Here is a 17,921-nt window from a genome sequence, read left to right on the forward strand (position 1 = left end):
CTTTTAAACTTTAAGTCTATTTAATTTAGTTATGCTAGTTATGATAGTTTAATTATGATGTAAATACAATAAAAATTAAATCGAGATTTAGATTACAATAATTATCGTGCCACTTTATGTTCAACAAATTGGGCTCCGAGGTCAAAAAGGTGAAGAACCCCTTCTTTAGATTACATACCAGTTATTCATCGTTAAATGTCTTGCAGGGGTGGATGTGGAGTTGTGGGCACATGAGCACACGTATGAGAGACTTTGGCCAGTTTATGGGGACAAGGTCAGCTCCTGGAATCAGAGTTCTCACAAATGTTCTTCTCTTTGTGTTTTCCAGTCATGTATGTGAACTCCCTGTTCTCTTCACAGGTGTACAATGGGAGCACAAAGCAGCCCTATGTTAACCCCAAGGCTCCGGTACACATTATAGCAGGCTCTGCTGTAAGTACTTCCACATCCCTGCATTGCTGTGAACCTTTTTCCACATAGATCAATGCATTCAGTAACATCAACAAAAACACTGTCACATATTGTACACAGTCCTCTTTGTGCAGCTGCTGCTCTGCCACATGAGTTTAGAACCAGCTGTTCCTCTGGGTAAGTGTTTTTCTGATGTGGTGGCGAGCGGCGCAGGGCACACTTTGTCATCTAGCCACAGCGGGATTAGTCATCAGCACAACAAGATGTGGCCAAATTTGCATTAAGGCACAGCTGCAGCATAAAAAAAAGGTGGGGGGGGGGGCTTTTGAGAAAACGTCTGAGAAAAATCACGTGTCTCTTTCTCATAAAGTAATGTTTCATCACCGCTGAATCTCCCACAGGGCTGCAGAGAGAGGACGGACAGGTTCAATCCAAACCCCAAAGAGTGGAGCGCGTTCCGCAGCACAGACTACGGCTACAGCAGAATGCAAGTRGTGAACGCCACCCACCTTTACCTGGAGCAGGTCTCTGATGACCAGGTGAGCTCTTTCGAAAACATGGGCCAATGCAGTCCTTACAGTCTGAGACCCCCACATGAGAATTCCTCCCAGAGGCTCAGAACTGAAATAGCTCTGACTGCTGTTTTCTGCAGATGAGAAGGCAAATTCTCCTCATTTACCCACCTAGGAGTTTTCCCCCAGATAATGACAAAGACCTTTCTGTATTTTCCAGCATGGCAAAGTGATTGACAGCACATGGGTGGTGAAAGAAAAACACGGCTTTTCTGCCTGGTTCTGAACACTGTCATCCGTAAAAATAAAAAAAAATCTGCCCAGAATCACTCAGGACGGCACCAGGGCTTTGCTGCACTACATCAGGTATGCAGTAAAAAAATAAAGTTTTTCAAATTTGTTATTTTTTCAGCTGTAAAGCTTCTGATTACTGTCCTTTCTACTGCACTTTTCACTTGATCCWGTGTAAAATCACCACATGATGATCATCTACTGTAAATGTATGTAATATTATGTATATGTAATGTACTTTACTTCATGGTTTTAAAACACACATTTAAATAAATTCAGCTTTGGATTTGCTCACTGTAATTTATCATTGTAGTCGAACATGGGCTGCATTTTGCATCACTTTTCATCAACAGGTAAATGAAGATCCCTTACAAGACATTGAGGAAAAGATAGCATAAATCTGGCACACTGAACGCTCCATTCACCTCAGAGCAAATATTTCATTACAGAAGCCTGCAAACCTACTTAAACAGATTTAGTCTCCACTCTTTCACTCTAACTAAATGATAAACTGGCTCTTTGGCTAATCCTATCAGGATTTTGGAACCCCATTTTAACATTCATCTGTTTAGCTGCTGGAATCTGAAACAAATAAACACATGAAAGCCTGTGTCTGCATAAAAAYGCTGTTATGTAACTGAGAGATGCTTGTGGCCTGAACCCATGCAGAGTCTACTTTTACTATGGTTGCAATAAGTCCTAATAACAGMATGCTGGTTCTGATGATTTCGAGCGTACAACCAGCACAGATCYGCATGTTTCTGTTCATTAACTGTTGAGCTGTCTGTTAGCGCCAAAGTGCAATCATTTCTCTGCATAATTCTGTTGATATAGCATGGTGTACATACACAAAACCAACGATCCGTTAACATGGTTCATTTCAGTTAACATACATCATAGTATTTGGACATTTTTATCCAAAGCACATGGAGTGCTATGGGAGGATATACCGTGAGTTTAACCACGAAGGAAAACATGGCAGAAAGTGCAATTTTTCACCCCAATGAAGGAACAAAAACACGAAGCCGAAGCCTTCAGCTGCTAACRCAATGTGTCAAAACAACTTCAGAAGCTGAGGATTGCTGGAGAACATACAGAAAGTAGTCAGACATCAGAGGCATGTTTGTACCTAACCACAGATTTGTTGAACTTTTCTTTGATCTTGACATCCCACATTAAGGTGGTTTCTGGATGAGGAAAGACACATAATTTCAACTCCGACTCAAACCTTCACTGTGTGTTTTTTACTATATCAATATAGCAGTATTTTGTAAAGAAAACCCTGCACTACTGAATACTTAATTTTTGACAAGCTGGTGCCTTACTCAGTAAGGTATTCTGATTTTTCCAGCTGTCCACAACTTGGCATGCTAAGGCAAATATTTTTGGTCGTTTTTAATCACACAATTTTCTTTGATAAGCTATATCTTCACTCCCAGTTTTTACTGTCCTGCTCATTGACTGTGTAGATATGTCGTTGTGCTGTAAAAAAAAAAGGGCAGGAAAAGGTCAAGAAGGTAGGTGCTACATTTGACTGGAAATTGCCTTTTAACTCTGTTAGAGTTCATTAAAACGAGCCTTACTAAATTCCCCTAAGAGCTTGGCATGAACTCCTTATAGTAACTTCATAATTAGAAGCTAATTAATAATGACATACCAGCRGATATTAATCCATACTTAAGTTTACAACTGAGTAAATCCTGAAAGGAATAAACACCCTTAAGACCGCACATGTCTTTTTCTCTAAACCAAAAAGTCCTGAAGCTTCTCTATGAAGCTTCTCCAGATTTTTTTTTAGCTAAGCTCTGTGGTTTACCAATATTATTTATCTATTTGCAAATTCTAATGCTGCCCTTTTACTCTMAGCAACAAACTATATTGGAATACACAAGAGGCTTCAGTGTGGTATTTCTCTCCAYGGGTGATCAAGAGGCAGCACTTAAGCTAAGCGCACTGGGGACGTGTGTAATGAATTAGAGCTGCCAGCTGCTGGATCTCGGGGGTATTTAATCAATCCAGAAGTTCAGTGCTTTTCCACAACCAAAGCTCGCTGCTATTAAGCAGCCTCAGACCACCACCAAGACAAAACAGCCAAATACAGTCTGCCCCGGAACGTCGCTCCACATTCTCACCATAATTCCGCTCTCAACATCAACATCACAGTAACTTGCAGGCCTTCACAGCTCAACGTCAACAAAACCAGCATGTGAACATAATACATTGTCAGTAAAAAATAGGATGAGCATAACAGTGTCGGTGTTGAAGCACTTCTGTTGTTATGCTTGCGGAAGTGTTTGAGGGAAGGTATTAAACACATTCTCTGCATAAGAAAAAAAAGTAAACCAAAGCAGATCAGACTGGAGTCGTGATTAAACGTAGACATCTGGAGACATGGRAGTTCAAACCGCCTTAGTGTTGAGATAACTCTGAACATTAATTCTAGGGATTCTCACTGATAAATCTTTGTTTTTGGAAAGCAGACAGCTACTGTCTCCAGGGAAGCACACAGGGGTGGGAGATTTGTCAGTGGAATAAAGAGGCATGTCTGTGGTTAAAATGTAAACAGTAAACCTATTTTTAGGACATAAAAATGGCTCATGGTTACAAGTTTTATGGTCCTTAGGATTACCTACAAATGAAAAAGCTCATAAACTCAAATTTTCATCAGTCCTGATAATTAAAGCAGCAGTTATTTTGGCAAATCTTTGGATAACGAGGTTTAGCAGGACAATAACCTTATTAAGGGGATATTATGTATTTTCCAGGCAAATAGATTAATTCTGCACCACAGTCAAGTAACTATGTTACCTTCAGTTGTTCTGAAAACCCACCATATTTATTCATGTATAGTACGATCTTATGTCTAATACGACCCCCCCCCTTTGAGCTTAAAAAGCATAAAAAATTTAATCCTCAAGCTACCTCCAATTTTATACAGACTTCAAGATTTTTCAGCCTTTTACAGTCTTTATATATATCAGTAAAATGATAATTGCACTGTTCATTTTATTTTAACAACATATGAACTAAAAGGTATTTTGACAACACATATGTACATATATCAGCAAACTTTGAGCTTTGTAGCAGCATTATTTGAATTCTGGCATTTTACACATAGTCCACCAGGATGCGCCAACACAAAAGTCAGAGACTTCACATGAGATTTGGGCCATCTTCAAGGAGAAAAGCAGATTACTTCCTACTTGCAAGCTCCCCCTCCGGTGGGGAAACTTTTTTTTCAGGGATTCAAACTTTTCAGAACACYGGTAGACGGCCGCCATTACTGTGTTTGTTGTTGTTGTTCCAGCAGCGGCTTGGTCACACGCTAATATCTGTAGATCATTATCATTACCAAGGTGCAGGACTGTTCCCCCCCCCCACCGCTTTTTTCCGCCCACTTCATGTCGCCTGCCTGGATCTGTTACTATCTCGCTCTGAATCACGATGGAGTGTCGGGTGTAAGCTCGTTTCAGCTGCTTTTTATGACGCGGTCTCATTTCCGGACTAAGGCATTTTGTGAATGAAGCCAATATTTCAGTTAAAATACATAAGTAAAAATATTTATCCGAGTATAGTACTACCTCCCAACTTTATGGATGATTTTATGGATTAAATTTTATGTATTATACTTGAATAAATACGGTAAGTAAATTTGGCTTTGAATAATGGCCTATCTAAATGCCTTAAAATTGGCCTCCATCTCTTTAAGAACTTCCTACCATTTTCAACACTAACACTTTTTTATTAAACAATGCTTTCGGGGAGGGGTGCTCTGTGGGGCGGGAGCTCGGCTGGGGACTGAGCTCCAGGGAGGAGCTTTGTACAAATAGGCGGTGCTTTGTACCTGCAAGTGTTTGGGCAGCTCCACATGGCTACCACAGGAGATTTAGGGATTTCTCAAACATACATAAATGAGTCAAAGCAACACTCTGGGTATGTTTTGGATTAGGGAATGACATTATAACATGATATAGTTTTAAAAAGTAAATTTTCCATAATACCCCCACCCCTTTTAAAGGTTCCTTCATTTATACATGAATGGGATTTCCACCTTCTCATTTGCAAGTCCTCCATCTCCACTGAGCAGAAACTTTTGGAGATGCACAAGTTATGTATTCAGTGGTGTTGATGAGGGTCACTGAGGACTTTCCTGAATTTTTTCTCAGTCAGTARGAAGTGATGTCTGAGGTTGCCAAATTGTGTAAGCCTGACCTTTCAACAAAATAACAATAACCCCTTGTCCATGGCTGACTCCAAAGAAAGCATTGCTGTACCAAACACATMTGTTATTTCCTAAAAGACTTCTTCATGTCACATGCTTTTGATCACCTGTCACTGATCGCAGCTGTTCTGCTATCAGAGCTACCTTTTTTTATTTCATTACAGGTCACCCACAGATGATGGCATGTGTCTTTTGAGTAAAAAAAACTTAATTTGCCCTCAGCACATGCTCTCATTGAGCTGCCAAGCATGGCTGGGTAACACCAACTGCTCTGCAGAGGTGTCTTCTCTCACAGGCTGGCAATTTAGAGCAAACTGCAGTAATGATGAGGACAATGCCAAGCTCATTATGCCTATTCCGCGTCCTGGATGTGGCACTTGCCAGTGAGTCTGTCTGTCTCATTTCATTTTGAATACGGTTATGTTCTCACACTTGGTTCCAAGTATCGGTGAGGCCTTTCATTGTTGAAACTTCTGCTGACAAAGTAATGTACTTGTTGAACCACAGATCACTGTCAGATTGGGATTTACTGCAGAGTTCAGCCTGTGTTGAAATGAATAGTTTGAGTATTTTTTTTTTCTTTTGGCCATCTCTCTCTCAGGTCTGGAGATTTGAGCACAATAAGAAGTGTAGACATGCTTTACATGTCAGATGTTTTACATTGATAGTAATTTAAGAATTCCTTCAAATCAAAATTAAATGAAAAATGGTCTCAAAATTCACCCAWAAAATGTCACAAAAAGAACTTGAAGTTTATTTGAAGGTCCCTAACCATTCAGACACGTGCTGAGGATATATTTCAAATTCCTCATAGTGGAGAACAAATAGAGACAGAAACCACATGTCTGTTTTGGCTAAAGAAAAAATTGCCTGCTAATGCTATTCAACCTGACAGCCACCTAGCGGTATGCAATCCCAGCAGTAACCAAAGGAAACAATTTAGATCTTTAAGAGCATTAGAGGAGCGACATAATCTGACTAGACTAAATATAATATTCCAGCATTTAAAAGAAAAGGATTTTATGGAGATTCTAACTTTGGTAACACCAGCTTCATGCTCACTGTTGGACCTACATGGCRATGAACGCTGATGGATCATCCAACAAATTTAATAAAAAGCAGTTTCTCAGAAACCAATCAAAGCTTTTCTTATGTTGAATCTGGACCAGAAAGCGGTTTTCTAACTTCAATTTAATAGGTGAACAAGGCAGAATGTACTCAGATGTTCTGAAGCTCGAATGGTCTCTGACACATTAGACTACAACAGGTCTCTGTGCGTAGACAAACTGAGCACTGAGTAAGGTTTTAAAATAGAACAAGATGGGGCAGCTGTTTCTGTCCTCAAAGCCACATTTTAGGCTGGACTGCTAATTATCTCAGAGCAATGGTTTTCAGTGTTGTTTCTGAAAGAGAGTGATCATACAAAACTGTTTAACTAACTGTAAGGTGGTTTTCAGTGTTTATGGAGAGCCAGTTAAATGGACAATGAAGATCTTACAATGTGCCATGAATAAAAGCCCTCCTCACCAGCCTTATGATGTACACTAGCTGACTGACTCACAACTAAAACAGATGTCTGAAATCCCTAAGCACAAAGTATTCAAAGAATCGGTTCAGCAAACACATGGTTTTGCCATAAGAGGACATTGATGTTTTGATCCGATGACATGTTGAATGCAGACAGATCACTATGTCCCCTGTCTAGAACAGTGAGGACAAMTGTCATCTATGTTGTATGCATGCAGACCACATCAATCCAACCGGCTAAGTACCGGGAAGTAAACTTACTGACATTTGTCAAATATTAAATGCAAAATAGAGAAAAACAAGACTTAAAGGTTTTTGTGAAGAACAGTTCAGTCTTGTTCCAGATGATTCCAATATTGTTTGTTGGGTCAGTCATTTCGAGTTAATTTCATCCAGATTGCTGTGAGATTCTGTTCAATTGTAGTGATTTATGCCTCCAAGGTTACAGTCTACTAACTTTAATGTTTTAGTGAAATCCTAATTTCATCTTTCAGTGGCAGAATCACCACTTTCACTGTCAAATTCACATCTTAAAAGGGCAATATTATGTGTTTCTCAGGCATACATTTAAATACTATACCATAATAAAGTGTCTACTGTATGTCACCTTTAGGTGTTATTAAAATGCTGTTTTTATGTTTAAATAGAAAATAAACTTAWCTTCTCATCACTTCCTCTTCTAAATGCCTTGAAATTGGCCTCTGTCTCTTTAAGAACCACCTTCTGCTTCTGTACCATCCTGTCCTGGTGGGGTTCGCGCGTGCRCTATGATGCAGTTTACTTGGCATCTGAAAATACATTTCCTCAAAGGTAATTTAAATCTGAAAAGAGCTTCACTGAGTGAGAAGTAGTGTTGAGAGCTGCAGACAGTTTAAGTTTCACTTTCACTTTGCTTTGTTACTGCCGAGAGCATGCAGGAGTCATGGGCGGGGTGTGTGGGGAGGGGGTGCGCTCCACCATGAGGAAGCTCGGCTTAAAGACACGTCCCAGGGGCRTTTCTGGTMCYAAAAGGCGTTTCTGGTCCSCACCTGTCRTTTTGCTCCTCAGCATGGCTKCCTAAAAAYGCTGCAGGATTTCTCAAACATGCATGAATGAGTCAAAGCAAGGCTTTGGGCACGTTTTTTATGAGAGTATAACATTATAACATGATATAAAACTCAAAAAAGTTGATTTTACATGATATTTAAAAGACCCTCAGAAACTCTGAAAGCCCTTATAATCCCATTTCAGTTTAACATTTAAGGATTGCATTTAGTTTCAGACAGTCSAAGACAGATACTTTTAGAAACAGTAACCAATGCATATTTGCTTCCTGATTGAGTTTTATTGAGCATTATGTGTCAGGGTTAGTTCATTTCTTTCAACCATGCTTACCTCATACTTTACTTTCCCTATATTTCATCAAAGATCCAAATGCCAATGCTCTGTTTTCTMCATATCATCCATTACTATACAGAAGTTCTCTGTCTAAAAACACACCTTACAGCACATAGCTTTCCTCTTGGGTGACACAAGGAACCGGCTAATGTAGTTTTTGTTGCTTTTCATTGCAAGCAGCCAAGAAAGATAGCACAAACATGACTTGGAGTGTTTATTCTGTCTTACGGTAAGTATGTTTGACCACCCGTTAAATGGACCAAGGCATGAATTTTGGCCGAGAGACGCAAATCAACCGAGGGCTGGTTTTTAGTGAGGAGCTTGTTTAAACAGAGCCAGACTGAAAGACCTAATGAGCACGCTGACAGCGGACACATGAGATGTCTACTGAGGCTGGTTTGTTGCGGCTTGGAGCTCTGCTGCTGCAGAGAGAAAGAATGAGATGCTGTGGTCACCTTCTCTTGAAGTACGCTCCATCGAAAGGAGGCGCATGAGGTTTGTTTTTAAACCTRACGTGTCTTTTTCTTTCTTTTTTTCCCTCATACCAAACTGAAACCAGCAGAATATAGGATATGCAATCCCGTGGCAGCCTGCTGTGTTTTCACTACCACCTCAAATGTGTTCTACTGTTCGCTCTAATGTCACCTCAATTAAACATCTGCATTCAGACAGAGAACAGCTCAGACTAGGTTTGACTCTTAGTCAGGTAGTGGTGAGTTTGGACTGCGTTTGGAGTATAATTGCATGTGTTTTGAGGGAAATATTGCTGATCCGATTGATTTCCCAAAAAAATTCTATGAGCTAATAGAATAGCACGTGCTTAATGCGTGACCAGCACTGCAGGAGCATCTGCAGACAGGAGAACTTGTGTAGCTATACAAAAAGGTTTTAAAGAACTGCCAATGAACTTTGTACTATCTTGATCTTAGAAACTGAAGCAGCTGTCTGTTTCTAAAACAAATATGTAAAAGTGAGTATTTTTAATTGATTTTACATTTTAGGGGGGAGTCACTTTCTTTACCAACCATAGTGATAATAATTTGAAAAGATATGCTGGAAAATCACAATAATCTACCAAACTTCATGGGTTTGACCTGTTTTCTTCTAGTCTTCATCCCCCAGAGTTCATCCCTGTAGAAGAGACCTYGTGTATTGAATGTGCTCTATTCCCTGACTATGGCTTTGTCTGCTGCTGCATCCTGTTCTTTCTTGACCAGGCCAAATTTTCATTATAGATGACCTGGGTTCAACAGAAAGTCCTTGATCATTATGAAACATTTATTTCCTATTTACAGTGGTAGCCATCTTTATTTGTTCTTAATTCTTCTTTTTCATATTTAAGTCATTCAGCTGGGGTCTATATAGAGTGGAACTGCAATGCTGAATTGATAGTGGGGTTTATGACTATACCGCATACCAGAAACGTTTTATTTACAAATTAATTAAAGGGGCAATATCATGTAAAATCAACTTTTTTGAGTTTTATATCATGTTATAATGTTATACTCTCATAAAAAAACATGCCCAAAGCCTTGCTTTGACTCATTCATGCATGTTAGAGAAATCCTGCAGCGTTTTTAGGCAGCCATGCTGAGGAGCAAAATGACAGGTGGGGACCAGGAATGCCTTTTGGTACCAGAAACGCCCCTGGGACGTGTCTTTAAGCTGAACTTCATCATGGCAGAACGCACACCCTCCCCACATACCCCGCCCATGACTCCTGCAGGCTCTCGGGTGAAAGTGAAACTTAACTGTCTGCTGAGCTCTCAACATTAGTTCTGCCAGTGAAGCTCTTTTCAGATTAAAAATACCTTTGAGGAAATGTATTTTCAGATGCCAAGTAAACTGCATCATGGCAGCCCCACTACCCCCCCGCACCGAAATGGGCGACACAGAAGCAGAAGGTGTTTCTTAAAGAGACAGAGGCCAATTTCAAGGTGTTTAGAAGAGGAAGTGATGAGACGATAAGTTTATTTTCTATTTAAATGTAAAAACAGCATTTTAATAACAGCTAAAGGTGACATAGATAMTTTATTATGGTATAGTATTTAAATGTATGCCTGAGAAACACATAACATTGGCCCTTTAAAAGATGTCAACAACAGAAGACTTGCCCATCCAGCCTTACGTGTTGGAGCCAGAGTCTGACCCACAGCAAGAGAATGAAGATGACAAAATTGTATTTGGTAAGTCCAGACCTTATTTTGAATTTCATTCACAAATATATGCAAAGATAAAGAAAACTGAATGGGTTAAAAAGGAATATAAAGATATTTACACAGCACGGGGAGGGAATAAATTAAACTTTTCTGCACTCTTAAGACTCCAAGTACACAACAAAATGCATTTAATGGGCAAAAAAAGTGGATTTTGCATCATATGTCCCCTTTAATTGACATTTTGGACAAAATGAACAAGAAACAGCATATTGAGCTATTCTGCCTTTATCTGTGGATACATAAAACATTCAGTGAGCCTGAAAATTAAACAAGTTCATTGCAAGACACCAAAGAAGTCTGCAAAGCTGCAGTAAATGTCAAGTCACAAATCTTTGGTTTCTTTAATGCTATGAACAACACCATTAAAATTAAAATGGGCATATGATCTATTGTTCAAATTTGCCTTTTAAAGTAACTAACAGCAATGACATGCAGCTGTTGTCTAATCAGTGGGATTATATCATTTATAGTTGTGGCTTGATGAGAAAAAAAGGAAAAAAAGCACAAGTTTGCCAATAAGAGACGATCTTCTGCCATTGATTTAGGATTTCCCAGCCTGCAAATGTATGGCTCCCTTCCACATTCCAGCTCATACGAGAACAAGATTAAATACTTTTGGGAAAGATTTCTGGATGTCCTTCCTACTGTGGGTGGAACAGTCAATCTTTAAAAGAAAGTCACAAATGAAAATGTTTCCTTATGTTTGAAAATCTGTTTTGTTTTATCTTGAGGGTTAATCAGGTTTTTGTCTGCAACACAGTGACCCACTACCTCTGTCAGAATGCCTTCGCATGAGACCTTAGGAGAATGACTGAGTTTCTGGGCATCTGGAGGAAGACAGGCTGATTCAGCAGCTGCTATTCAGCAACAAAGTTCTATATCATGGATGCACATGATGGATCAAACATTGTTTCTAATGCAACATCAGACTGCATTAAGCAGCTAAACTGAAGCTAAGGACGTCTGAAACTGGACTTSCCGCAGCAGACAGAGGCTTTTTCATCTAGCTCAGTCTTCTCATAGACCCTCGCTGCCTAAATTTAGATTCAACTGTCCCAGCCTGAAACTGATGTGAGATAACTATGGGTTTGGCAATAAGGTGAAATATTCCTCATGTGTTTGGTTTAGATCTTCCTGTCTTTACTCTGTGGGTCCTCATAATCTGTCTCCTCTGTGGTATGTAAACTATCACACAGTGAGCTTGTTTTTGCCCCGTTCTCCCGATGAACACACGTTTTTCACATCCAAATGCAAAGATTTCAGATAGGTTTCACTGCCATTTCTTTTTGACACAGGAAAGATCCGATCAAAATGGCAGAACTGAAACCATTTTTGCTTCTAATACACTCCAAGTATGAGATTTACCTTTTTAGAGCATTAAGCACGTGCATCTTGCTGATTTTATGTCTTTAACGTAAGTGTCTGAGCTGTTCATCGCTCGCTGTCAAGTAAACAGATGTGAGGTGTCGTCAATTCCAGCCATTCTTCATGGCTGTGATGGATCCAAACACAAGTCACCCAGTCACCAGCCCCTGCATAGTGATTCACTCCTTAGAGTTGTATGACTCAAAGCCCATTTCCCTGCCCCCTCATGTCCTCATCTTGCTCCCACTGTTCTCCATGGACTTGGACTTGCCATTTGACCCCCAGCCAACTTGGAGGCCGTTTCCCCAGAGGTCAGCTGCAGGCTTGTGTACAGAATCTTTGCATAGCAACGACTTGTGGACATGCAATCCAAAGTATACACATGCAAAAATGACGAAACAAACAGTTGTGGGAATAAACTGTTTCAAAGTTTCGAAAATCAAATGATTGGTTGCCATCTACTAATTAATCACCCAGGTATACTGGTGCAAGAGTGTCAGCTCTAGTGAGAATCAACGTGCAGATTATTTCCTTTGGAAAGTAAAGAATTGACTCTTTCATGAGGTGGCTGTCAATGAGCGACTGTAAAATTCCTTTAGTTTTGTCCAACAATTAAAAAAAAAAATCCACAAGTTGGCCAGTCCAAAAGTATCACACTGCACWTGAGTCCAAGTGGGTGGGATCTTTGTCTGGTGTTAAAGAGGACCAGATGATGGGCCGAAGGTGTTTTCAGTCACAGGGTTTCCGATAGCCTCATTTTCTGGGAAGACCAGAGGAGCTGCAGATGTTCGGCTTTGCTCTATTGCCACAAAGTTGTATTTATGTTTGTCTCAATTCACATGGAGCACTAACTGATGCCGATTACGCAAGACCRGCTCCACAGTGCGAATCTCTGTTGATTCTTATTTACTGATGAGGCGAGAAGTGCTTCCACTGTATTAAGTATAGTATTGAGAGTTTCCAGCAGGACGTAACACATCCCGAGGGGTCTGTGGAAAAACTTTCTTCCTTTTGAACATCAAACTTTTTTACTTTATTCTCAGTTTGTATGTGAACTAGAATGTTAGACTATAATAAGAGCTGTCACTGTAGCTGAATGAGAGGGAAAGTTTCGCTGGCCAGTTCGCAGAGGTATGGTGTCATCTGGGTCCAGAGGCCAAACACCACAGAACAGCACACAGAAAAGAAAGCCCACTTTCTTGATTTCCCACATGAACCGGAAAAGTCCCCCTGAATATTTTCAGTAGCTCACAGCAGACTGTGTGAAACTGTCCAACAAAAATAGAAAGACAAGTGATTCATCAGCTCTTCTACACTTTTTAAGATTTTTGATTAAACTTAAGATGCATCATATTTATTCATCTATCTATTATCTTCTGGTTATTTCAAGTCGGGTCATGCGGGCAGTAGCTTGAGCAGGGAGGCCCAGACCTCTCCTTCCCCAGCCACTTCTTCCAGCTCTTCTGGAAGGATTCCAACATTCCCAGGCTAAATGAGAGATRCTAGTCTCTCCATCGTGTCCTGGGTCTTCCCTGGGGTCTCCTCCCAGTTGGACATGCCCAAAGTACCTCCCAAGGGAGGCGTTTGGGAGGCATCCTCTCTTTCCCAGATAACTGAACTTCTCATTCCATCTCTAAGGGAGAGTCCAGCTACTCTGTGGAGAAAACTCATTTTGACTGTCTGTATCTGTGATCTCTTTCTTTCAGTCACTACCCAAAGTTCATGACCATAGATAAGGATAGAAATGTCGACCGACCAGTAAACAGAGAAAAACAGAGAAGCTACACTGATCCATCTCAATTTCATGCTCCATTCTTCCCTCACTCGTGAACGCAACCCCAAGATACCCGAACAACTCCGTTTGAGATAGAACCTCACACCTAACCCAGAGAGAACAATCCACCAAATTTATCTTTAGGAAAAAATAAATAAATCTTGCCCAAATCAAGGAATTTATCAAACTACAACAAAGCAGATGCCTTTCCCACAGTAGCTACTCCACCTGGAAAATTAAACAGGTGGATTGTAGGAGAGAAAAAAAACATTCTCTTACTACGAATTTAGGCTGCTTTTTCCAGGAGGCCCTGCGGATAAACATCCAGTGGGTTGAACTGACAGTTGGGCTTGAACAGATCCAGCTCTTCTCTCCAACACTTTGAGCACTTGGTCAAAACAAAAGGGACAGGAGATTCCATAGTGACTCCTCAAAATAAGCAGCATTCTGCATGGCACCTCCCTTTTTTCAGAGAAAAAAAAACAGACCTTCCTGTCTTTGCAGCCAGTGGAATGGGAAATCTAAACACTTTGGTTTAAACATTTAATGTTGGAATCCACTCATCTGTAATCAACAATTTAGACAAAAACAGAGACCCGCCTTTCTGTTTTCTATCTTTTCTTTTTTGTTGTGGTGCAGAAAAATGAAATGAAGTTGTACAAGTCAAACTTTCTGTTTTTATGCCTCAAAAATGTGTAATCCCTTAAGCATGTGTGAATGATGAATGGTCGTATCATCATCTGAGGATGGGCGGAAGGCTCACTCTGATGGGCATGAACTGAGTCCTTTAAGTGGACAATATAACCACTAAAGATGTCTGGAGTGYCTGTGTTTGCATAAGAAACCAGGCAGAACCTGGATTTTTGGTTGACACGTGGTTGACCGATACAGGCTTTGAATGAGAGCAGCAGATGTGATCCCATGTTGATGTGCACCACTAGGCCAGTTTAAAAYTTGAAGCAGCAATGGTGAAGGCACATAAATATTTATTAAAGAGCATWGTCACATTTAAAAAACATAACAAAATTAATCATCACATTTTTTTTCTTTTTGCATGGTTTAAAATAATATCTTAAAGGTTTATCCATTACTAAGGCCATGTTCCTAATCAGAATAGTATCGTGTCTGTTTCTAGATAAGAGCCAAGTATATAATTAAAAATGCCATTAAGTTTGTTTCCTCTAGAATTATCAACACAGTTCTTTTTATTTATTGTTTCCACTGTCTGATCTGTTCGCTAAAAAGATGAGACCTTATTTTAATGTTTGTTTTTAGTGAACAAGATATTTTTGAAAAGCGGATACACAGCTGAGTTTTTTAAGTTCACAGAAAGACTGTTTAAGATCTAATCTTCCTAGTTCTTTATTCTTACAGTTTTTTATTATTATTTGGCAACAATTGTGTCCATAAATGGGCAAAAGGGAAGTGATGTTACTGTGTAAAGATTTGGCAGCGGGTCTTCTGTGGAATCCCGGGTGAAACTGGTGATGACGGAAGCCAGCTGCTGACTCAGTGACTCATTTTTACCTCAGCAGGGAGGACAGAAGGAAACGGGAGGGCAGCAGCTCCCGCCCAGGCAAAGAAAACAGACACAGGCAGCTCCAGCAGGGAGAGCAGCCGACAAAACTCTCTACTAAACATTTTGATATGATTTGGAACATGTCCTCATAAAGCTGCRTTGTCTCTGAAAAAAACATAGAAAATCATGTATGACGTTTGGGTGCCTTTGATTTCCAGGTCTGTAGGTCGCAACAGCTGCTGTATCGTGGCTYCTGTTTTGTGGCTTTTGTAGTATGGCTGCTGTACATTGACTGCCCTATCATGACTGCTTTATCATGACTGCCGTAGTATGGCTCCTGTATCATGACTGCATAGCACTGGGTCAAATAAAAGAACTATGCTGCGTTCCAGTTGTCCTCGGAGGTCGTAGCTTCGAGCCTCCGAGTTCTRTTTTTCAACTGGAACGCCCCCTGAAGTCGTAGTTTYGAGTCGAGAGGTAGGCACATCCAAACCATACCCGAGCAACCCGAGCATGCATTACATCATCATTTCAGCATGGCTGCTGAGCGCATGAAACTCTTTACTTTTAYGTTTTTTAGCAGTTCTGTGTTGTTTATTTTACATTACATCAGACGTACTTGTAGTGCTTTATAGTGATAGTTAAAATATATGTTTTAACACTGTAYACTCAAAATACCTTGTAGAGCACTATTRTTGTAAGTTTTATTGTTGCAAGGCAAAATAATAGAAATGCTTTTTCCGATGTTTGAAACTGGAAMGCTATCRGATCGGAACTGACGTCAGTCYGGCTTCAGAATTTCGAGTTCCGATACAACTGGAACGCAGCACTAGATCTCCCATCAGTGCGACTAAAAAGAAAAACAAATTTACAAAACTGAAGCAATATGGCTTTTTGCAGAGGTCATTTCTTGTTCAACGTGAATGAAAGCGTTTGACAAAAAACATGAACTCTGGCACACTTCATTGCCACGCCACAAATTTGATACAGAAATTTTTTCTTTTTTTTTTTCAGAAAGATGACATCTGCCCCTGTTTTCCATCTGAAAGTCTCGAAAACATTTTTCAGATCTGATTGTACATTTCATCCTCGTGGAGTTCCTTCCAGATGTTCGGTTYGCTGTTCTAAAACTTTTAAATCAAGTCAGATCAGAAAATAGAGGTGGGGCGTGTGTTTTTGACAAATACAAAAGTCTTGACTCTAATTGCCAACCACAAACAGAATGAGGCTGATGACACACTTTGTTTTTGATTGAACTTTTCCCACTGCAAGGGTGAAGATCAATCAGAAACCTCCTGAATGCTCTTAATCAYCACCAGACGACACAATGAAGAATCTCTGCCATTCTGTAGCACGTCTTCCAAAGTGAAAATCTTATCACAACAAATCAATACAACCGGGCATAAAAGATCCTGTTGTTTTTACAGTGACAGATGCAAAAACAGATGTATATCTCCACACACAAAGCAACGCTCAAAAGAAAAAGGAAAGTTCACTGATTTGCTGCAATGAGACAGTAAGCATACATACCATTTCTCCCTGGGAGAATATGAAGATGAGTAATGACAGAAGACTTGACYTTTTATGGCAACCGTTGTCCGTTTTGCAGTGTGTCTTGCTGTGAGAGGCAACCACCGTCCAGGAGTCAGGAAAAGCAAGATTTAGTTACATAACAGACTTTGCAATCTCTACGTTTGTTTGCTGAAGTCTTAAGCGTTGAGCCGTGCGGGATTTGTCCATGGAGGTGGCTGGAATGTCTGGTATGAGTGGCGGTACCACCAACATGCAAACCTGAACAATCTGCTGATTGTTATCCAGAATAAAAAAGAACAAACTGGCTGTTATTGCTGTTCAAAGCCAATTATATGGGCTGTGTTCCTAATTTAAACAAGAAGACAAACACAGAAATGAAAATAAAAGACAGACARCAGCAAAAACAAAACAAAAAAAAGGTTTATGAGGACATGTCTATAGTTTGAGGATCTGAGTTGACTCACTGTAGTAATTCAAAGCAAACGTTTTCCATTCTTCTTGTAAGGTTGAATAGAACCATGTAAATCTTAATGATCCAATGAGGCTTTTACTGAAATCAAAATGAGTCAGAGTGCTTTTTAAATCAAGGAAAACACCCAGTTTTGATTAAATAGGATTTTCTGGGCTTGCTGGAATCACTCAGGTATAAAATGTAACCAAAGTGGAACAATATGTCCGCAGCAACAGAACCATTTGTCATTTAATAAAATCACACTGATTACAAACTGATTCATATATTTATTGCAAGATTTACTGTTTAGTACCATAGGAAGGAATGCATTTTCTGATTGCTTAATTATGTTTCTTATCACACAGCTGCAACAACTTATCCATAAAAGTACAGAGTTAAAGAATGATACACTCTTAGCAGTGCAAGTGGCCTCTGAGAGGCATGAGTAAACACAGTTGCTATGCAGCAAGTAAAACCCTCAAATAGAGTCATCTCAGGATACTTCCTGTATTCATGTTCACTGTAATTTGATTGTGTTTTTCGGCTTGTGTGTTATTTGAAATTTTTGCACGAGGCCAGTTAATAGTAAAACCACTGAAAGGACCACAATGTACTCTTGTATTTTATCTCTGTCTAGTTTGAGTGACTCCCTGTGGAAAACTCCATCCTGAACTGGCCCAGCAACACAAAATGTCACCCAATAAACAACCAAGACATGGA

General features: G+C 39.9%; 2 protein-coding genes across 2 annotated transcripts in view; one reads left to right on the forward strand and one right to left on the reverse strand.

The window, feature by feature from the left end:
* Positions 1-1,505, forward strand: part of acp7 (acid phosphatase 7, tartrate resistant (putative)) — a 16,509-nt gene extending 15,004 nt beyond the window's left edge. Inside the window, exons 12-15 of the mRNA XM_014012134.1 lie at positions 207-274; positions 361-432; positions 813-950; positions 1,144-1,505. Coding sequence (XP_013867588.1) covers positions 207-274; positions 361-432; positions 813-950; positions 1,144-1,209 — 344 coding nt within the window. The 3' untranslated portion in view covers positions 1,210-1,505. The remainder of the gene's footprint in view (positions 1-206; positions 275-360; positions 433-812; positions 951-1,143) is intronic.
* The window catches only part of LOC106520175 (KATNB1-like protein 1), a 34,012-nt gene extending 17,154 nt beyond the window's left edge, over positions 1-16,858 (reverse strand). The window contains exon 1 of the mRNA XM_014012151.1: positions 16,748-16,858. The gene's annotated coding sequence lies outside the window, so the exon portion shown is untranslated. The remainder of the gene's footprint in view (positions 1-16,747) is intronic.
* Positions 16,859-17,921: the final 1,063 nt, after the last annotated feature.

This window comes from Austrofundulus limnaeus, unplaced genomic scaffold (assembly GCF_001266775.1).
Source record: "Austrofundulus limnaeus strain Quisiro unplaced genomic scaffold, Austrofundulus_limnaeus-1.0 Scaffold2, whole genome shotgun sequence".
Lineage (NCBI taxonomy): Eukaryota > Metazoa > Chordata > Actinopteri > Cyprinodontiformes > Rivulidae > Austrofundulus > Austrofundulus limnaeus.